The sequence below is a fragment of the Microcebus murinus genome, chromosome 10 (genome assembly GCF_040939455.1).
Source record: "Microcebus murinus isolate Inina chromosome 10, M.murinus_Inina_mat1.0, whole genome shotgun sequence".
Lineage (NCBI taxonomy): Eukaryota > Metazoa > Chordata > Mammalia > Primates > Cheirogaleidae > Microcebus > Microcebus murinus.
This window is the reverse complement of record NC_134113.1, coordinates 65,972-87,500: the sequence shown is the minus strand read 5'-3', so window position 1 is coordinate 87,500 and position 21,529 is coordinate 65,972. Positions and strand designations below refer to the sequence as shown.

General features: G+C 61.6%; 1 protein-coding gene across 1 annotated transcript in view; it reads left to right on the top strand.

Annotated features, from left to right (window-relative positions):
* SHANK3 (SH3 and multiple ankyrin repeat domains 3) overlaps positions 1-20,750 on the top strand; it is a 53,101-nt gene extending 32,351 nt beyond the window's left edge. The window contains exons 19-22 of the mRNA XM_076006870.1: positions 2,580-2,710; positions 3,296-3,380; positions 7,651-9,901; positions 18,346-20,750. Of these exons, the coding sequence (XP_075862985.1) occupies positions 2,580-2,710; positions 3,296-3,380; positions 7,651-9,901; positions 18,346-18,937 (3,059 nt within the window). The 3' untranslated portion in view covers positions 18,938-20,750. The remainder of the gene's footprint in view (positions 1-2,579; positions 2,711-3,295; positions 3,381-7,650; positions 9,902-18,345) is intronic.
* The last annotated feature ends 779 nt before the right edge of the window (positions 20,751-21,529 follow it).

The window sequence follows — 21,529 nt, the reverse complement described above, 5'->3', positions numbered from 1 at the left end:
CTGTGTTCAGGGGGGACAGAGTCACTGGCCTGGGCGCTGAGGAACACCATCTGGCGAGGGCCTGGCCTCTGGCAGCCTCTGCCCGAGGACGACGGGAGTCGGGGCCCAGAGGAAAAAGCCCGAGGTGGCTTTGTGGCCCCAGGTGTGCCTGGCACCCACCGTCTCTGGGCCTTCCCTGGGCTGGGGCACCTGTGCTGGCCCTGGGCCCAGCTCCCTCCTGCCCCACCCGCATTCCTGCTCTCCTTTGCCCTGCGAAGGCTCCACTGCCCCGCCCAGGTGAAGGCCTGCCTTCCCCAGTGTCTTTCCAGGTACCAAAAACATAGTGGTCTCCTTCAGGGACCTTTTCTCTGTGCCTTTGGGCAGACTCAAGCTGTTTCTGGAATATTCTGGTGCTGCCCTCCCGCTCATTGCTGGGGCTCCCAGGCGCTGCGCCGTGGCCCTGATCACGCAGCGCCAGGCCCCGGGTGAGGCTGCCGGGAGGGCGGGCCCACCTGGCTCCTCGTCGCTTCGTTTCCTTTTTTCAAGTACCTAAAATAATCTATTTAGGAATATATTTTCTAATGGCGGGCGGGGGGTGGTGCTTTGTCAGTGTCATCAGCCTGTGATCTGCAGAGTTCTTGGTTCTTTCCCTCTGAAGGCAGTCCCCGCCCGGCCCCAGCGCCATGGCCGCATGACCAGCATAGGCGCTTTGCTGACCTTCGGGCACGCCCTGCTGCGGGCGGCTGGGTCGGGTCTCCTGCACCTGCAGATGCAGCCTCCCGTGGCCACGGCTCGGGGCTCAGGTGGCCGTGATGACGCCACGTGTGTGCCACGGAGGTTTCCGCCCATTCGCGTCTTTGCTTCTGCGGTTTCTGGGGTGTGGGAGTCGCGCCGGGTCTCTTCTTCACTGGATCTGTGACCTGGACAGGGCTTCGGTTTGCTGCGGGGTAAAGAGACGTAGACACAGGACCTTCCCGCGGTGGTTGTGGGGCGAGGGGTCCATGCAGCCCTGCACGCTCTGGAAACACCCAGAACCTAACCAACTGTGGTGACGACGGCTTCGGCTTCTAGAAGGAAACTGTTCACTTCTTTCCCAAAGCAGCAGTCCCCAGTCTGCACCCCGGCCGTGTCACCTAGCGTGCTGGGGGCCTCCAGCAGGCCTGCTGTTCCGTGTCGGAGCGTGTTTTGCGGGTGAACTTCCGTGTTGTTCAGAGCACAGGCAGAGCCCAGAGAACATGCTGGCTCTCGCCTCTGGAGAGCCCACAGCTGTCTGGGGAGACGAGGCGCACAGACAGGGAGGCTGGTGTGAGCGTGCACTCAGCGTAGGCCCTTCTCGAGTGCGGATTCCCACCAGAGACATGCAAAGCAGGTGCTGTTTTTATGCCTGTTTTATCAGATGGGAACACTCAGTCAAAAAGAGGTTAAGTCAGGACAGTCGGTGACAGGCCGGCTCTGGTCTGGGTTGGGGGCAGGCTGTGTCAGGAAGTCCATTTGCTTCCCCACGGCCATTGCTAAGCGGACCAGGTGCTGTGAACAGCCACAGGCGGGGGTGGAGGGAGCAGGAGGTGTCCAGGCTGACCACTGACGTTCTCCGACATGGGCGCTTTGAGAGCGAAGAGATGCCAGGACGAGTGTGACCAGACATGGGGTCCGCTAGAGTTGCCACGGCCCCAGAGAGCCGGGCAGGGCCTGTGGGTGCGGTGGGGCTGGTGGAGCAGCCAGGGGACACAGGTGCTGCCCGGCCCCTGCGTGCCCCACGTGCCAGCCTGGAGTGGGGTCTGGCACAGGCTGGGGGGCCCCGGTGCGGTCCGCTGACCCCGGGGAGTCATCAGATACACGTTAGTTTAACAAAGTTTCCACATCACTTTGATAAAAAATACCACTTTTTAGGACAACAATTTTACTTTAATAAAAACAAGTAAACAAGAACAAGGTTTTCTTGGTGATAGATTTGGAAACAGTGCTGCCGCCCCGTGAGGGCCGTGTTTAGGCGTGAGCCCAGTGGCGCCTTCCTCGGCCCTCGCCCCTTCTCCGGCCCCCGCTGCTCCCTGGGGGGCTGGCAGGAGCCCTGCCAGTGGGGAGGGGCCTCCCACGCTGCCCCCCACTTCTCTTCTCATGGCACCTCCCGCCCTGGGTAGGGCTGCTTTGGCCTGTTTTGCATTAAACGGTTTTCTAGGTCCCTAGCCTGGGGCAGCAGACAGTTTTCAGAAAGTGCCCCCCATCCACCTGTTCCTTCCTTCATGATTGACTTACGCACCATTCAGACATCTTCCGTGGACCCTGCTTGTGCGTCAGGGTCTGTCCCGGGGCCGTGATCCGCCAGAGACAGCCTCCCTTCCAGGGCGGCTCTGGGGGAGACGAGAGCTGTGTGCCGTGTGCCAAGACTAGGGACAGGACCAAGGGAGACAGAGAGGGATTCAGGAAGACTGGGCTTCACAGTCTGCCCCTGCCCGGATCTCTTCCCTTGGTTGAGTGGGGTCCGTGGGGTCACCTGGAGCAAACAGCCTCCGTGGCACCACGGGGCGGACGGGCCTGGGCGGCTGTGGCCGTGCGGCCGCGGGCAGGTCCCGGCGGCTGAGGGGTTCTCCTTGGCTGTGCAGAGAAGCTGGATGAGATCCTGGCAGCCGCTGCAGAGCCCACGCTGAGGCCGGACATCGCGGACGCCGACTCCAGAGCGGCCACCGTCAAGCAGCGGCCCACCAGCCGGAGGATCACGCCGGCTGAGATCAGCGTAAGCTGGCCTGGGTAGCTGGGGGTGCCGGACGGTCGGGTGTGGGGCTCAGAATGTCACGTCCCCTCCTCGGTGGGGTGAGAGCCCACCATTCGGACCCCTTCTCCGGCGGTGGGTGCAGCGCCTGCAGCCTCTCAGGGACGCTTGAGGCCCTGCAGCCCCCAGAAGGGCCACAGTCTGGCACTTGCTGGGTTCTCACTCCCGTGGCTGCGGCTTGCAGGGCCTCAGGCCTCAGGCAGTCCCCGTGTCACGTCTAGGGCCTCCGAGATGCCCTGTCCCCTGACCACTGCTCCACCCTGTGCCTTTTGCGCTCCTCCCCACCCTCCCCTAGCCCATACCCGGGGTCTGCACCCACCCTGCCCAGCCACTGCGCCGTGCCACCGTCTACACGGCCCCCTCGACCAGGCCCCAACGAGCAGCATCCCTGCTCCCCAGGCTGGGGCCTGGGTCTGATTCCTGGTCCAGGCACCGCGGGGGCCAGCACCGTTGGAGTGAGTGCATGGGGTGACTGGTCTCCAGCTTAAGAGGAGGACTGGGGTCCCCAGTGCCCTGGAACCTCCATATCCCCCTCCCTGACCCCCACAGTCATTGTTTGAGCGCCAGGGCCTCGCGGGCCCAGAGAAGCTGCCGGGCTCCTTGCGGAAGGGGATTCCACGGACCAAGTCTGTAGGTATGGCCGGGCTGTTGGGCGGGATGGGGCTGGGAAGAATGAGACTGGGGCTGGCCGGGTGGATTTGGGTTTAGAGGACGTGGCCTCTCCCTACCCTAACTGGGGTCTTTCCAAGTCCCACCTCTCCATGGCCCCAGCCCAGGGATCTCATTTGTTTGTGGACATATGTGGTCACAGCTTCCCCCAGCCGAGAGATACATTGCTGGACGTGACCCCTGAGATTGCACCCACCCCACCCACCGCTCGCCCCGATGGGCGCCCGCCTCACACACCCTCCCATCTGCACAGGCACCAGGGCCCTGTCCCCAGGTCAGCTGCCTCCTGTCCTGGCCAAGTGCATGTCAAGTTTCTGACCCTAAACCAATACCCCAGAACCTGCCTGCCCCACCCCTGCAGGCACTGCCCTCTCTGCCCTTCCCAGCCACTTCCCACAGAAACTTACCTCTGCCTGCCGTCTCCGGTCTCCCACCTCGCCCAGCCCGCAGCACACTTGCTCTCTCTGTACCCAGAATTGAGACTGCTCCGACCAGGGTCACCGATGGCTCCAGGACATTCTCCTCAGTGCCGCAAACCCCTCCTCTTACTGGCCTCAGCTGGCTTTTGGTTCCTTCGCTCCCCTCTGTGAAACCCTCCTCCTCGGGGCTTTAGGGCAACACTGCCTGGTTTTCCCCTTTTCTCGGGCTGCACCTGTTCCACCCCCACTGCCCTGCCCCACTGAAGGCAGGGATTTCTCGGCTGTGCCCTCAGCTGCCCTCCCCTGTGCCTTGTCGGCCATCACGCCCCACACTGGCCGTCCCCTCTCCCGGCCCCAGACCTGGACGTCTGACAAGCTGCACAAATCCCTGCAGGCGCCCGGCTCCCCTCACCTGCCCGGCTGTGCACCCACCAACCCAGGGACCTGCCGCCTGTCTGTCCGCCATCCACAGACACCCGCCACACCCCACCTGTCACACCCCAGGGCAAACCCCGCCCCGCACCCGCTGCGGGTTGGACGCAGTGTCTAATGCAGTAACCACACTGAGGTGGCACCATGTGTGCCTTTATGTCACGGAAGAGGAAACTGAAGCAAGGAGGGGTAAGATGACCTGTGCAAGGTCACACAGCTGCCCCACCTCATCTTCAGTTCACCCTTGGCCGGCCAGCTGCCCATCCCTCACCCACCCCAGGGCCCTGCCAAGTGTTCTCATGCTAGGCCGATCCCAGGCTGAATCTGGGGCTAGCTGGGGAGGTGACATGTTTGCAGACAGCTCAGCAGTTACGTGGTGGATGTCAGGACACATGTACGGGTGGAGCTGACTAGGGAACGGCCCCAGCCTTGCCTGGGCATCACGGAAAGCGGGGGTCGGGTGTGTGCTCTTAGACATACAAGATAAGTGGGAGTTTCTGGGGGACAGTGGGGTGAATTGCCAATAGGCCATTGTGTAAAAGGCACACAGGTATGTGGCCTGGTCCTTCAGGGACTGCCAAAGTCGTTTCTATAGGTGGGAGGGTAGGGAAGAAGGCTGGTGAGACTGTAGCTACTTTGGAGCCAAGAGGTGCTCCTCCCTGGCCTATGGCCTGCACGTCCTCCCTGGTTCTTTCCGTGTCCTCTGCTCCACCAGACAAACGGGGGTGGCCGCCGCCTCACAGGCCTTGCAGCCCTGCCCGTCGTCTCGCACCTGGACCTCGGCTTTGTTCTCCTCACGACCTCCTGCCTTGGCTTTGCCCCTAGTCCATCCCTCCGGCCAAAGGAGGCTTCCTGCAAGGCAACTATCACCCCACATTCCTCCAGCTTGACCCTCTGTAGCCTCCTTGTCTCAGGGGCCGGGTACCAGCCCCAGCCCTCTCCTCCTTCATCTGGGGACATCTGTCCTCACCTCCCTCTGACCTAGGTCTTCTGGCACTTGCTGCTCCCTACCTGCCCTCACTCTGCCTGGATGACCTGTCCCTCAGCCCTGCCCGGTCCCAGGATGGACTGCTGGCAGCGCCAGATCTATGCACCTGCCCTGCAGGCCTTGAGCCACTCGGTAGAGACTGCCAGCTCCCATCACTGGTTCCTGCTGTGCCCTCCTGTGCTCAGCTGATCAGCAAGCTGACAGGTGCTCAGCTTTCATCCCTTCTGGCCTGGTGTGCCTCCAGGTGCCTATACAAGCGTCGTTGGTTGAGCTGTCAGACACCCCAGGCTCCTACCCTATGTCCTGACTCTGTAGCTCCAGGTACATGATGTAACCCTTGCAACCTCAGATTCAGTCTTTTTGACCCATAAACATAGAGGCCACCTAGTACTTACCTCCAAGGACCCCTCTGAGGCTCATCCAGTGGGCTGTACTCACAGGCTGAGTACTGTGCCCGGCATGTGGGGAATGCTTAGCAGCTGCTTATGCTGTTCATGGATGCAGATCTCGCATCTAGAAGTTGGTGCCCAGTAAGTGCTCAAGAAATGTGCTCTGCTATTATTTGAGCACAGAGGGTCTACCTTTGCCCCAAACGGTCCCACCCCTCCCCCAGATGATATTAGAACAGATTCCCCATTCTGTGCTGAGGCAAGTGACTTTTCTTTACCCTAAGCCAGAACTTGGCATGCCATTAGCATTAAATTTCCCCCTTTTCATCTTCACACGTCACTCCCGCCTTCTACATCCTCAAGGTGTGTTCTGCATAGCTCCATCTAATGCACAGGCTTGTAGGTGTTTGGTGCGTGTTCGTACACTGTGCAAGAAGTACAGCGGGGGGAGACCCAGGGTGAACTGGGCACAGATTGTGTCCAGTGGGGGCCGGGGAAGGCAGACCTAAAAATAACGATGGCGATAACCGTGGCCACCTTCCCAGAATGCTGCCACCTGTTCATCCCTGTACCATGAACTTTAAATGGCCCCGTGACATCAGCAGGCAGTCCTCCTGAGATGAGGAAACTGAAGTTCCTAGAGGTTAAGGAATGTCGGTACCCGGCAGAGCTGGAATTCAAGCACAAGTCTGTGCACAGACGCACCCTTGCTGTGCCCGGTGGGCTGCAGAGCTGCTGTGCCCAGCTCGGTGCAGAGAGCGTAGTCTCAGGGACTTCGTCAGCGCTGCGGTGGCTGAGGGAGGAGGTGATCAGGAGCAGGCAGTCTGCATCACGGCGAGTGCATAAAAATACCGACCACGCCAGAGTGAGGCCAGGTGCAGAGCAGCACCAGAGGCCTCTGTGTGTCCTCCACTCCCCCGGGGTTGGGCTGTCCAGCACCTACAGCCCGACTGCACACACCTGCAGCACAGGTATCCACATTATGTCCATAAGGGTGCTCAGGAAGTTCCGTCAGACTCTAGCTGGACAGCAGGACAATAAGGGCCCTGACTACTCCAGCCCTTGCGCAGGATTGTAACGATGTTTGAGTGAGGCAGGGAGAATGGTGTTCACTTTAAGCCTTTATTGGCCATGAGAGAGCAGTAGTTCAGAGGGGCTCAGAGCTTGGGGTCACACCGTCAAGAGCGGGTAAGCCTGGGACATGCACTGGGTGCTCAGCTTGCAGTTCCATGTTCATCCATCCATCCATTCTTCCTTCCCACTCACCCAGCCTTACCAAATTTCAGCCACTGTGGTTACATCACCCATCCACGTGGATCTCTGGGAGGAGCCTCTCGGGGCTTCTTCCACAGGTACCTCCTCACCTGGGCATCAGCTCTCTCTGACAGGCACATGGCTCCATTTCCCCTCACTGGCAGACAGCGTATCACTCCTGCTCTGGGGAGTGTCCCTCTCATTTCGGATCCCACCCCTGGTTGCCCCAGGGCCTCGCACTGACACCTACTTGTTGCGCTGCTGGTGTTTCTGAGACGGCCTTGCTCAGTCTTCACTAGGAAGCCCCGTGCTTGTCTAGGGTAGGGGCTGCTCCTTCCCTCCTGGGATGTCTCGTCAGGGCCCGCTGCATGTCCCTGGGCTTGGACCTGTCTAGGCTTCACCCAGGTAGTCAGATTTGGGGTCCTTTCTCAGGGCTCCACTGGGAGACCCTCCTTCACCCTGTAGCTGAACATTCCGCACTCTTCACGAGAGCTCTTGCGCAACGTGGGGCCTGAGGCGCAGAGCTCGGACGTCCAGGGATGAGCCCAGACTGGAGTCTTGCTCAGAGCACCTGCTCTGGGCTCCCTGTACTCCCTGCCCCCCAGCCCCCAGCCACTTGCCCCATCTTCCCCAAGGTTTCTGTCGGCCCTCTGTCTGGAACTGAGACGGCCCCCACGGGAGAGGGTGCGGGGTCTGGAGGGGCCTCTCCGAGGGCACTAGCCGCCAGTGTCTGACGGCGCCTTCTGTCCACAGGGGAGGACGAGAAGCTGGCGTCCCTGCTGGAAGGGCGGTTCCCGCGGAGCAGTTCCATGCAGGACACGGTGCGCGAGGGTCGTGGCATCCCGCCCCCGCCGCAGACCGCGCCGCCACCCCCGCCCGCGCCCTACTACTTCGACTCGGGGCCGCCCCCGGCCTTCTCGCCGCCGCCCCCGCCGGGCCGTGCCTACGACACGGTGCGCTCCAGCTTCAAGCCCGGCCTGGAGGCGCGCCTGGGCGCGGGGGCCGCCGGCCTGTACGAGCCCGGCGCAGCCCTGGGTCCGCTGCCCTATCCCGAGCGGCAGAAGCGCGCGCGCTCCATGATCATCCTGCAGGACTCGGCGCCCGAGGCGGGCGACGTCGCTCGGCCCCCGCCCGCCGCCACCCCGCCGGAACGACCCAAGCGACGGCCGCGGCCGCCAGGCCCCGACAGCCCCTACGCCAACCTGGGCGCCTTCAGTGCCAGCCTCTTCGCTCCGTCCAAACCGCAGCGCCGCAAGAGCCCTCTGGTGAAGCAGCTGCAGGTGGAGGACGCGCAGGAGCGCGCGGCCCTGGCTGTGGGAAGTCCCGGCCCGGTGGGCGGCAGCTTCGCCCGGGAGCCCTCCCCGACGCACCGCGGCCCCCGCCCGGGCGGCCTCGACTACGGGGCGGGGGACGGTCCCGGGCTTGCCTTCGGTGGCCCAGGCCCGGCCAAGGACCGGCGGCTGGAGGAGCGGCGCCGATCCACTGTGTTCCTGTCCGTGGGCGCCATCGAGGGCGGCCCGCCCAGCGCGGAACTGCCATCCCTGCAGCCCTCCCGTTCCATCGACGAGCGCCTCCTGGGGACCGGCCCCACTGCTGGACGAGATCTGCTGCTACCCTCCCCCGTCTCTGCTCTGAAGCCATTGGTCAGCGGCCCCAGCCTCGGGCCCTCAGGCTCCACCTTCATCCACCCGCTCACCGGCAAACCCCTGGACCCCAGCTCACCCCTGGCCCTTGCCCTGGCTGCCCGGGAGCGAGCTCTGGCCTCCCAGACGCCCTCGCGGTCCCCCACACCTGTGCACAGCCCTGATGCTGACCGCCCCGGACCCCTGTTTGTGGATGTACAGGCCCGGGACTCAGAGCGAGGGCCCCTGGCCTCCCCAGCCTTTTCCCCCCGGAGCCCGGCCTGGATTCCTGTGCCTGCTCGCAGGGAGGCAGAGAAGGCTCCCCGGGAGGAGCGGAAGTCACCCGAGGACAAGAAGTCCATGATCCTCAGCGTCTTGGACACGTCCCTGCAGCGACCAGCTGGCCTCATTGTTGTGCATGCCACCAGCAATGGGCAGGAGCCCAGCAGGCTGGGGGCTGAAGAGGAGCGCCCGGGCACCCCCGAGCTGGCCCCAGCCCCCATGCAGTCAGCGGCCGTGGCAGAGCCCCTGCCCAGCCCCCGGGCCCAGCCCCCTGGCAGCACCCCAGCAGACCCCGGGCCCGGCCAGGGCAGCTCAGAGGAAGAGCCAGAGCTGGTGTTCGCTGTGAATCTGCCACCCGCCCAGCTGTCCTCTAGTGATGAGGAGACCAGGGAGGAGCTGGCCCGCATTGGGCTGGTGCCGCCCCCTGAAGAGTTTGCCAACGGGATCCTGCTGGCCACCCCACTCACCGGCCCGGGCCCCTCGCCCACCACGGTGCCCAGCCCGGCCTCAGGGAAGCCCAGCAGTGAGCCACCCCCTGCCCCAGAGTCTGCAGCTGACTCTGGGGTAGAGGAAGCTGACACACGCAGCTCCAGCGACCCCCACCTGGAGACCACAAGTACCATCTCCACGGTGTCCAGCATGTCCACCCTGAGCTCGGAGAGCGGGGAACTCACCGACACCCACACCTCCTTCGCTGACGGACACACTTTTCTACTCGAGAAGCCACCAGTGCCTCCCAAGCCCAAGCTCAAGTCCCCGCTGGGGAAGGGGCCGGTGACCTTCAGGGACCCGCTGCTGAAGCAGTCCTCGGACAGCGAGCTCATGGCCCAGCAGCACCACGCCGCCTCTGCCGGGCTGGCCTCTGCCGCCGGGCCTGCCCGCCCTCGCTACCTCTTCCAGAGAAGGTCCAAGCTGTGGGGGGACCCCGTGGAGAGCCGGGGGCTCCCTGGGCCTGAAGACGACAAACCGACTGTGATCAGTGAGCTCAGCTCCCGCCTGCAGCAGCTGAACAAGGACACGCGCTCCCTGGGGGAGGAACCAGCTGGCGGCCTGGGTGGCCTGCTGGACCCTGCCAAGAAGTCGCCCATCGCAGCAGCTCGGTGAGCAGTGCGGTGAGGGGGGTTCTGTGCCTTGTCCGTGCCCCTCACCCCAGTTCTTCCTCTTGTCCCTCCAGGGCCCTCCGTTGCTCCCCTTTCCACCCCCTCCTTTAACTGTCTGTGGCACCCCCACCCCACGGCCATCCACCTCTTTGTCTGGTCTGGCTCTGCCTACCTGAGGTAGAAGTCTCTGGAACATCAGGGCTGCTGCCTTCTACATCCCCGCTGGTGCTAGAAGTGGGAGCCGGGTGCCTGCCAGAGACCCAGACTGGCATGAGCAGCTCCTCGGCCCCCTGGGGGCTCCCTGCCCCACTCTGCCCCGCCCCAGGCTGCCACCACCATCCAGGATCGTGTTATGGTCCACTCTGGAGCTGCACGTCCCTCTTGCCAGCTTCTCTGTGGCCCTGTGTCCACCACACCAATCCTCCACTCCTCCCCTCTGGCCGTGTGGCTGCCCCACGTGGCTGGTGCCCCCTGCCCCAGAGCTGCCTCTTGCCTTGCCTCCTTCTGAGGTTTGGGGCACGTTGGCTCCTTTTCTTTTTGGGATTTGTCACTAACTTCCTATTTTCTGCCTCTTGGTACCACCTCAGAGTCCTCTAAATGCAGATTCCTGTGTGTGATTGCTAAAGTCCATTGAGAAGTCAAATGGAGGTCACACCATCGGTGTGCACTGCTGTCTGCCCTCTCACCGTCTCTCTCCCTCCCGTCTGTCCTCCCCTCCTGCCTCTGTCTAGGGTGAGGACTTGGGGAGAGGAGCTGAGCAGGGCACTGGGGTGCTGCTGAGGCTGTTGCTGCTCTGTCTGGGCTGATCCCATAAGTCTTTCCTGGAGGGCCCTGCCCTCAACCTCCCAAAGGGGGTCCCCTTGGGCCCACGGGCTGCATGGGTGCTGGTGTAAGAGCTGGTTGTCCCCTGCCAGCCCTCTTGTCTGTGATTTTCAAGCTGCTTTTGCCTTCTGTGCCCTTAGGTCTCCTCTTTTCCTTTCTGGGTTTGGGGGACATGTGTAGGTGCCACCTCCTGACTTGCTTGCTGCTCCAAAGACCAGCCGAGTGGGCCCTTTACTGTCAGCCTCGGAAGGCAGAGTTCACAAAGTAGTGAGGTGTTCAGAGCCTGAGGACTCTGAACAGGTCTTTTAGGACTCTTGCAGGTCTTACTCACGAGAGTCAGGCCATTCTATCTTCCTCTAGGTCAGGATTCAAAAAATAAGTAGGGGGCTGAGCATGGTGACTCATGCCCATAATCCCAGCACTTCGGGAGGCTGAGGTAGGAGGATTGATTGAGGCCAAGAGTTGGAGACCAGCCTGAGGAAGAGCGAGACCCTGTCTCTACAAAAAAAAATAGAAAAATTAGCCGGGCATGGTGGTGCACACATGTAGTTACAGGTACTTGGGAGGCTGAGGCAGAAGGATCGCTTGAACCTAGGAGTTTCAGGTTGTAGAGAGCTGATGATGCTACTACATTCTAGCCCAGGGGACAGAGCAAAACCCTGTCTCAAAAAAAAAAAAAAAAAAAAAAAAAGTAGGAGCTTGCGAAGCTCATGGCACCTCTCCTAAGGTCCAGGACATTCCCTCAGCTCCTGTCATCCTGGGGTTTGCTCAGATCTGAAAGCTATCTTCCCAGCCCTCAGAGCGGGTGTTGCAGGTGCTGACATAAGTGTCTGGGGTAAGCAGGCCAGGTCTCGGGCCTCCGTGCAGGACCACACCCCTGAGGATGGGGGTCTCTGACTCAGCCTTGACCAGCCCCTGTCCTCCCTTTCTGCTTCTCCTCCCCCAGCCAGCCCTCCACTCCTCTCTGCCTCCTAGTCTCAATGAAAGTCAAAGCCATTTAAAGTGCCCAGCACGGTGCCTGGCCCAGTGCAGGCCCTCAATAAACGTTTGTTAAATGGACGAAAGAACGAAGCTAAACGCAAGTGCTGTCTTTTGTGATTTGAGATCTAGGCGTAGGACAAATGCCATGGGAGGACAGACAGCAGCTCGGGTTTATTGGGTGTTGAGCTCCTGTGGTCAGGCCCAGGTGAGCCCAGACCTTGCCATGGCTCTGTGCGCTCCTCCAGGGTGGCTGCAGCAGCTGCAGGGTAAGAGCCAGGTGATTCCTGAGCAGAGCCTTCCGGCACTCCCCTTCTGTGAGTTCGTCTTCCCACAGCAGTCTAGCGTTTTGCCTTGGTCATGGCAAGGCTCTCTTACCCTGTGGCTCTGGGTTTCGCCAGGTCCCTGTGTGTGTTTCTCTTTCTCAGACGTGGGACGGGGAAGGGCAGGACCAGCAACGCAGGCCCCCTGGGAAGTGAGCCTCCCTCACGCAGCAGCTCCTGCGAATTCTGGCCTGCGATTGGCTTCACGTGGGTCCTCTGCTTCCCCCTGACCCACCACTGGTGTCAGGGATGTGGTGCTGCCATGGGCTGGGCTCGGTTCCCATGCTCTCCCAGGAGCAGGGGGGTGCGGTCAGCCCACCTAGCAAACAGGTGCCGAGAGAGGGGAGCTGGCTCCAGAGGGAAGCCCAGTGCCCTTACGAGGAACCAGATGCTGGGGGGCCTGAAACATGTCCCTGTGACAGGGACCTCACCAACATCAGCAGCTCGCTGCTTTGTCTGGCGTCAGCGCGAGGCCATCAGAGGGTGCTGGATTTCAGCCCTCAGCAGGCCACATTTCTTCTCCGTAGTCTGGACAAGCCCCTGTGAACTTGTTTCCGTCCCTCGGCTGTGAAGTGGGTGTTAGAGCGACGGTCACGCGGGCAGTCTGGGCATCACCCGTGCAGCACCAGGCAGGCCCCAGGCTCGGGGCACGGCAGGCCCTCACTGCGCGCGTGAGCCAGCGTTGTCTCGTTGCCACGGACACCCAGGCACTCAGAAAGGCACCTAGCCCAAGTCTCAGAGTTGTTTGCGGGAAGATGAGCACGCTAGGCACGGCACTAGAGACTGTCCCGTCATGCTAGTTTATCTTCACAACCGTCTGTTAGACGGACCATAATATGATCTCCATTTTCTAGACAAAAAACAGAGGCTGCAGAGAGATGCATTCCAGCCAGTAAATAGTAGCATCTGCCCGAGCCCAAGCCCTGCACTCTGCCGTAATCTGGAGATTAAACCAGAATGATCTGCCATAATCTGTCATTGAACCCCCTCTGATGACACATACGGGGCTGGGCTTGGCAGTTCACTCCCAGAGAAGCAGCACACATGTGCCCCAACAGCACAAATGCACATGCCTTTATCTGCCAGCACGTATGTAACAAATAGCACCCAATGCACGTGGCACACCACCGGCATCAGACCGCCCTTTGGCCCTGTGTTCCCTTCTGCCGCTGCCCACTCTCCCTTCTGCCTTCATCTGGGGTGGGCCCCGCTGCCCACCTGGCCTCTTTACTTCACAGGATGCTCGCGGCCACGTCTGCGTCCAGCCCTGTCTCAGGTCTGGCTCTGGGTACCGGCTGTGGCTGTGGGGTCCGTCGGCCGCTTGTCAGCTCTGGTCTTGCAGCCGGCACTCACTTCTCACTTAGCGATGAAACTGCCAGCAAAACCCTCTTTTAGGGAAACGTCCCAAGTGTGGGGAGTTCTGACGTCCAGGTACGGCTGCTTCCTTCCCAGGTTTCTGGGGCCTCTGCCGTGGCCAACCTCAGGGTCACACCTGAGCCATGTCCCCAGTCCCCGTGTGTTTCCTCAGATTCATCTCCCAGGTTCATCTCCCTCTCCTGGCTCAGCGGACACCACAGGGAAGGGAATCCCCTCTCTGCCCACCTTCTCCACATGTGGCTCAGTCCGTCCGTGGTCTTTAGCACGGCTGCCCTGCAGCCTGAGATCTTTCCGCGCCACTTAAGCTGCCCTGTATGTCTTGGAACCAGAACTTGGTAACCGTAGAAAAATGATCAGCTCCTTGGCACTGGGAGCATCTTTGATTTGGGGGTGGAAGCTGGAGTATACAGCAGCCTCATGCTGCCTTTGGGAGGTCTAGGACCTTTGCTTTCTGCAGCATTGATCTCAGATTGTCCACTGCACTGTGTTCCCAGCGTTGAGTCTAGCCCTGCGAGACAGACCATTGGTCTGCTCAGAACCCCTCCTCTGCCTCTGGCCCCACAGCTGGCTCTGGGCGTGCCAGAGCTGCGTTTGGGCGTTTATGCACACCTGACTCTGAGCCCCCCAACTGGCCCTGGGTCCCCTTCTTGTCTCCTGGCTCCCCACTGTCTGTGAGGCTCACACCTGCCTCTGAGCTCCAGTTGTCTTCCAGGCCCCGTGCTTGGATCTGAACCCCACATGTGATCTGAGCCCACAGCAGTGCTCAGTTCTGTCGTGGCTCTCTGCTTCACTCCTGCCTCACTCTCAAGCAGGTTTTACAGAAAAAGTTCACAGTGAAAGAGCTTTGGAAACACAAAGAGATTCTTTACTGCAGTCCTGTTGATGCCTTTGACAAGTCTGTGTTGAGTGGGGCACCGTGTGTGGTGGTCTTCAGACCCACTAGGGTCACTAATTAGATCTCATAGGAGACTTGTGCTCCCCAAGGAGGTCAAGGAACCCTGCCCTGGTGGCCTGCTGTAGGCCCTGCCTGCTGCCATGGTTACGGAGCATCTGGACAAAGCCCCCTGGGCTGGCTGACCACACCTGCCACAAGGCCAGCAAGGCCTGCCCTTCCGAGACCCAGACTGAATGAGCCGTGTGCTCCACAGGCAGGGACGCGGGGCCAGGCTGCGCTCCTGTCTGCAGGCGGCGGGGCATGTGCAGGTGTGTTCCCAGGAGCTCTGAACTCCGCAGGGGGAAAGGAAGGGGACGCAGAGGAGGGGATGTAGGACACGGCACGTCAGGGCTGCAGCTGTGACCGGTGTGGGAGAGGAGGAGTGAGACGCCATCACTAGAGAGGACTCGCGGGAAGCCTCGGAGCCCGTCTGGGTTTGTGTTCCTGCTGAGGATTATTTCCTTAACGAGGCCCCCAATTTGCAAAGGCCACAGGCCTAGACCTGCCTCAGGTGAGTGTAGTGGCAGAGGCCTGAGGCAGAGGCCAGGGCCAGAGTTGGCGTTTTCCTGCCTGCCGGCACCCGTGGGCTGACAGGTAGGAAAGCCTGGCAGGGACATGTCATGCTATTTTTGTGTGATGACACTTTTTTCAGTGCATCGTACATTTCTGGCTTTGTGCTAGGTGACAGGGGTCCAGGAGGACAGTTAGGGAATGAGGTGAACGGCCCTGAGACCATGTAATGTTGGATTCAGAGGTGGCTGGGGGCGAAGAGGTGGGCTGGGGTTGATGCTGGGAGTTGGTGACTTGTTGGGCGTAGGGTGAAAGCACAGAAGAGCTGACAGCGGCCCCTCATGGGCAAGGGCAGGGTGCCATTCATTCACTGAGGCAGGCTGGGGGAATGTGTTTGGAGCCCCCGGTAGAGGTCTTGAACTCGGGGGCGTGGCTGGGTCTCACATGTGGCACCCTGGGCACATCAGCCACGGTGAAGGGTGGGGTGGGTGGGTGGCGTGGCCCAGGAGAGAAGTGCAGACTGAGAGAGGGGCCTGAAAAGTCCGTCTAGGAAGGGAGAGGCTGCGAGAAGGGTGCTCCAAGGGAATCAGATGGATAGTTGGCAACGGGGTGCTGCCTTGGCAACTGCAGGGGCAGGGCTGGGGTGGCGAGGCCACACCTCACTGGCTAACAGTCACCAGGAGACAGAGACAGTCAAGACTCAGACTTGGGGAGAAGACCTCGGGGGCCGTGGACGCCTCACAGGACGGTCTGGACTCGGCCTCTGGAGCGAGGCAGCTGCAGGTATCCAGGGGTGACGGCGCCCGCTGAGGTACTGTGTGTTAGAGGGTAGGTGGCCCAGCCCCCACTGAGGCTGGCAGGTGCTGTGATATGGCTGTGTGGTGGCCAGAGCCTAAGCAGGGAGGTGGTCAGACAGGTGAGAGCAGTGATGCCATGGAAACGTGGAAGTCAGGCATGGACATGCTGGCTTTCCTGCCCTGGGGATGGTGTGGACAGTGCCCTGTTCCCCAAGAGCAAGAGAAGGAAGGGCAGACATCTAGGCCACGGGTGCCCTCTGGCCACTCCTGTGCCCTGGGGACTTTGGGGGCGCCGCCTCCAAACGCCTGTAGTGCGATTGCACACCCCCGCCGCCAGCCCATGGAACCGGCCCCCGGGTCTTGGCCCCTGGCTGCGTGGTGCCTTGGGAGCCAGCCTGCCCTCAGCCTAGGCTTCCAGCTCAACTCCTGCCAGACAGGCGGGCTCTAGTGCTGCCCGGACATAACTCTGCTCCGCACAGCTCAGACCTTCTGGAGCCCAGATCCTGCTCTGGGCTCTGGCCGAGCCTGCCCCCTGCACTGCCCAGCAGCCAGCCGGGGCCTCTGCCTTTACTGCTGTGGTCCTGCCAACGCATCAGTGTGCTGCTGTCACAGCCGAGACTCCAGGTACACCTGTCATCACAACTGCACTGAAACCTCAACCTTGGGGCAGGGCCAGGACAGGTGTCTGTCATGCAATACAGGTCCCCAGCCCAGGGTCCCTGTGTGAGGGCCAGGCACATATTTCTGGTCCTGCTCCTCTTGGTGTCCAAGTCCTACAGGTGTGATTCCCTCAGAGTCTCCAGTGGCACGCCTCTCTAGCAATCACCACGCCCTGGGCACCCACCCCGGGGACTTCCCCCACACCCACCACCACCTAGAACACTCTCAGGCCCCTTCCCTCCCCTCTGCCCCAAACTGCATGTGGCTCCGTGGAGGCCAGGTTCGGTGGGAGCAGGGAGTTTCCCCCCTTGGTGGAGCTTGTTCCCTGCGCCCACCCCGCGTTCTTGAAAACCCTCTCTCTTGGGGAGCAGTGTGGCCTTGGGGGGCACAGGAAGCTCTGCTCTGAGTCTGAGCAGCTGTGAGGAGGCAGCAGGGACAGAGGACGAGGAGAGGACAGAAATGAGGCCCAGCGGGAGAGAGAGAGCTCAGATCTCTAGAGGGGCTGACCTTGTGCAGGTGGGAACAGAAGCCAAAACCTGCTTTAAGGGGCAGAACCACATGGGGGGAGCCCGTGCCTGTGGGTGGGACGCTGTGTTGTCAGGACAGCCAGGCATGGGTGGTGCGCCCAGCCTGGGCAGGGGCAGGGAGAGGGGCCAGGCGGGCCGCTGGAGAGAGGCTGGTCAGACAGCAGAGAGGATGGGAGGGCACCACCAAGCCAGGCACCTACTGAGCACTTCCTAGTCAGGTTCGTGGTCTGCACATACGGGCGACTCAGGGGCCCACTCAGACCTGCCGAGTCCACCTGCACTTTCAGACACTCAACCAGGTGCTTCTCCTGCCCCAGTAGCTCCCTCCCATAGCATCCAGGCCCTCCGCACCCACCGAGTTCCTCTCTCCACACGGTGTCCAGCCAGGCGGTCCCTGCACCTGGCTGCCCATTGTGTGGCTGCGACTGGGCCACACGGGCCTGGCCTGCTAACACTCTCTCTCACTGCTCTCTCCTGCCCATCTGCATGTGGCTGCTCTGTCTAGCTGCGCGGTGGTCCCGAGCACCAGCTGTGTAAGTGAGCATGCCCATCCCACGCCTCTCACTGTCCACATGCTGTGCCTGGCTGCCTGGGTCTCTGCTCTGCGTGGCTGTGTGGGGCTGTGGTGCCACTGACAGCCCCTTGAGGCCTCCCCTGGCCCTGGCAGGGGATAGGGATTGGAACGGGGGATTGGGAGTGGGTCTTCTCCGGAGTAGTCTCCCCAGGCAGGCCTCCTGCCACGGCCAGGCTGAGGAGGGGCTAGAGGTCTGGGGTCCTGTCAGGTGAGGTTGGGAAGCGAGGTGCTATCTGTCCTGGTATGGGTGTGTCTGTGTGCGTGTGCTGCTGCCCCTGCCATGCTGCTGCATGTCTGCAACACGCATGGGTGCCATTGCTACTGTTGTGTGCTGTCCTGTGCAGGAAGCTTCCTCACACCTGCCCTGCGTGTGCTGCTGCTCCACGTGGGTGTCTGAACGCTGCCTGGTGCCTGTGTCCAGTGTCGTGGGCCTGTTCAGCCCTGTGCTGCTGCCAGCCTTCACCATGACTCAGCGATCCCTGGAGCTAGCCCAGGCTTCTCTGGGTCTATTCGGGAGAGCAGAGCTGTGGGGGGCAGTCGTGAAGTCTCAGTGTCCAGGGCATCTGTGGATGGTGCCTTGCTCAGAGCTGATGTCCAGTGCTGGCAGGGAGGGGCAGCCACCCCTTTGCCATGAGAGGCAGTCTTTCCTCTGGTGGGCTGCTCTTGGAGCCTCCATGGAGTGGATTAGGCCACTAGTCTAACTCCTCATACTCAGTCGGTCTAGGTGTCTCCCAGAGCAGGGTGATGGCTCCGACCCTGGGTGCCAAGCGAAGAAAGGGCCAAGGTGGCCATAGGGTCCTTCTTCCTCTGATCCAGAAGCTACTCCCACCAGGCCCCCAGCCCCAGCCCCCTTCCTCCTGGCCCCTTGCCCTGCCCCCCCTCTGCCTGCCCCAACTTCGTTTTGCGCCCCTCACCTGGCGCTGACCCCCTCTCCCTCCGCAGGCTCTTCAGCAGCCTCAGTGAGCTGAGCACCATCTCAGCGCAGCGCAGCCCCGGGGGCCCGGGCGGCGGGGCCTCCTACTCGGTGAGGCCTAGCGGCCGCTACCCCATAACGCGACGCGCCCCGAGCCCGGTGAAGCCTGCGTCGCTGGAGCGGGTGGAGGGGCTGGGGGCGGGCGCGGGGGGCGCGGGGCGGCCCTTCGGCCTCACGCCCCCCACCATCCTCAAGTCGTCCAGCCTCTCCATCCCGCACGAGCCCAAGGAGGTGCGCTTCGTGGTGCGCAGTGTGAGCGCGCGCAGCCGCTCCCCCTCGCCGTCACCGCTGCCCTCGCCTGCGTCCGGCCCCGGCCCAGGCGCCCCCGGCCCGCGCCGGCCCTTCCAGCAGAAGCCGCTGCAGCTGTGGAGCAAGTTCGACGTTGGCGACTGGCTGGAGAGCATCCACCTAGGCGAGCACCGCGACCGCTTCGAGGACCACGAGATAGAAGGCGCGCACCTACCCGCGCTCACCAAGGACGACTTCGTGGAGCTGGGCGTCACGCGCGTGGGCCACCGCATGAACATCGAGCGCGCGCTCAGGCAGCTGGAAGGCAGCTGACGCCCCACCCCCACTCCCGCCCCCCGGCCGCGCCCTGCCGGCAGGGCCCCCCACCCCCACCCCGGGCCGCGGGCTCGGCCCGCCCCCTACGACGGCGCCCGGGCCAGGAATGTTGCATGAATCGTCCTGTTTGCTGTTGCTCGGAGACTTGCCCTGTACATTGCTTAGTGCCCTCCCCGGCTGCCCAGCCCCACCCAGCACACAGGAAGGGCGTGGACCAGGGAGGTTGGGGCGGGAGGGGGCGGGGGTGCTCTAGCCTGACCACCTCCTTCACAGCTCCCGGTGGCCATTCTCCTAGAGGGGGAACCTAGTCCAGCATGCGAGGTCAGGACACGCCTTGGTGACTCGGGGGGAGGGGGGAGACATTGGGGTTCTCGATGGGGGCCAAGGAGCCCCCTGTTTTGCATATTTTAATCCACTCTATATTTGGAACGAGAAAAGGAACAAATATCTCTGTCCGTTATAGTTTCCGCTCCCCTCCCCTGTACCCCTCCCACGGTCCTCCTGCAGCTGCCCAGTCTTCCATCTCTGGCCCCTCACTGCCACTGCCACCCCGCACGGGGCAGGGGACGCTCCAGCTGGTCTGGGGTTGGCCAGGGTCCTAGTGGCCCGCCCTGGGGCCCCAGCTCGGCCCCCTCCCCTCGCTGAGCTGTAGTGTGCCCCACCGACCTTTCAGGTGCTGCTCGTGGGCGGAGGGGCGGCAGGCAGCAGGTCCCGCTGGGCACCGGCAGGATCAGGTGCCCGGAGACCGTCACCCTGGGGCTGGGGGCAGGGCCCTGACGCTCCGCTGCAGCCATCTTCCTCACAGGGTCTCTCGCCTAGGAGGGGTCCGGTCTGGTCCCCGTGCTCCTGGGCAACCACAGCAGAGAAGCCTCCCTGCCTTGGACCCCAACGCCGCCTGTACCCGCGCTGTGTGTGGGCGACTCTGGGTGCGACTGAGCACACGGAACCGCGTGTGCCTGATGGTGGGGCGGCCCTAGGGCCGCTCTGGACTAGTGCGGGGCTGTGGAGGCTCAGGGTGCGTGCACGGGTGTGTGCCTGGGCGGCACCCTGTCTCCTCCTCCAAAGAAAGTCAGAGGCCACCCTGCACCTGGGTCCCGCTGTTTGCCTGCCCTCCAGAGCCTCCCCCAGCCTGAGCGGGGTCCCAGGTGAATCCCTGCTGCTTTGGGGGGGAAGCAGTGCCCACCTTGGCTTCTGAGGGGGCCATAGGGAGACCCCTAGAGTCAGGCCCCTGCAGGCCCTAGGGAGAGTCAAAGACCCCGAGGGTGCCCAGCCCCCCTACTGTGACTCCTCACACTCAGCAATGACCTGTGGGGTGGGGGGCCCTGGGACGTTTTTAAACCTAGGGTTTGGAGTCTGGACTAAGCTCCATCCACGTCACTCACAAGTTTCTGTTTATATTTCTAGCTTTTTTTAATAAAAATAAAAAAGACAGAAAACAGAAGTTTTCACAGCCCAGGGGCCTGGCACGCGGGTCTGTGCCCACCGCCCTGCCCCGGCCCACCGGCCCCACCCCCTGGGCGCAGACACACCCACCGACCCTTCCACCAACGTCCAGGTCACACAGCAGCAGTCACTGTAACGGACTGCCACATACACACTCGGTCTCACACTCACCTGTGGGTTTTTGGTTCCGTTCAATTTGGGTTTTTAACTTTACAGGGTCAGTTCCGCTTCACCCCTCCTTTTGTACGGAGTTCCATCGGGGGATTTCACCCCCTGCTCCAGTCCTGAGGCCTCCTGACCCTGACGTTGTGATACACCCCACAGAGATCTATGTTTCTTATATTATTATTATTGATAATAATTATTATAATATTATTATGTAATAAATTTATAAGAAATGAAATCATGTCTTGGTTCCCTGCCTCTGTCCCTCAGGCTGGTTGCACAAGTAACTGTGTCGGTAGGGCCCACTAGACGCTCACGATGGGCTGGAGAAAGAATTCTCACACAGAGTTCAGAATAGAAAGAAGCACAAAATTTATTTTCCCAAGAAAGAGAGGGGTGAGGGGAACGGCCACCACACACAGAAGGAGAGGTGGAGGGCAGTGCCAGGGGCTGAGGAAAGCTGCTCAGTTTTAAAGGGTAAAATGGCTTTCCCCCTTTGCTTCAGCAGACTGATAACAGAAGCGGCAGCGGAGCAGCTGCAGATGCCTTTATTATTTTTTTCTCTGTGAGGCTGACTTTATCTGAGCCGGTGGAATCTGGTGCCAGCGAGAATGGAGGTGGGGATTCACACACCCGCTGCCGCTTGGGGCTCTGCAAGGCTGAGGAAAAGCTCGCAGAGACAGCAAGTTAGGCCACAGGTCTTTTCATTGAAACAAAACAAAGAGGGTAGTTGTGCTGTGAGTTTTTCTTCAAAGGGGCAATCATGTACTGAGTTTGTTTCTCTTACTTTCTGTTTGATAGATTATTTTTCCTCTGTTACATTATTGGTAGGACCACCTTTCACTGACCACAAGTGCTGGCAACCTCTAAGCCCCTATGTTTGACCTGAGCCTCTGCCCAGGCCCCTGGCATCTTCTCCCAGTCGGCCAGAGCTCAGCCCAGGCTTCCTGCTCTGGTTGCCTTTCTCTGTTCACCAGCTCA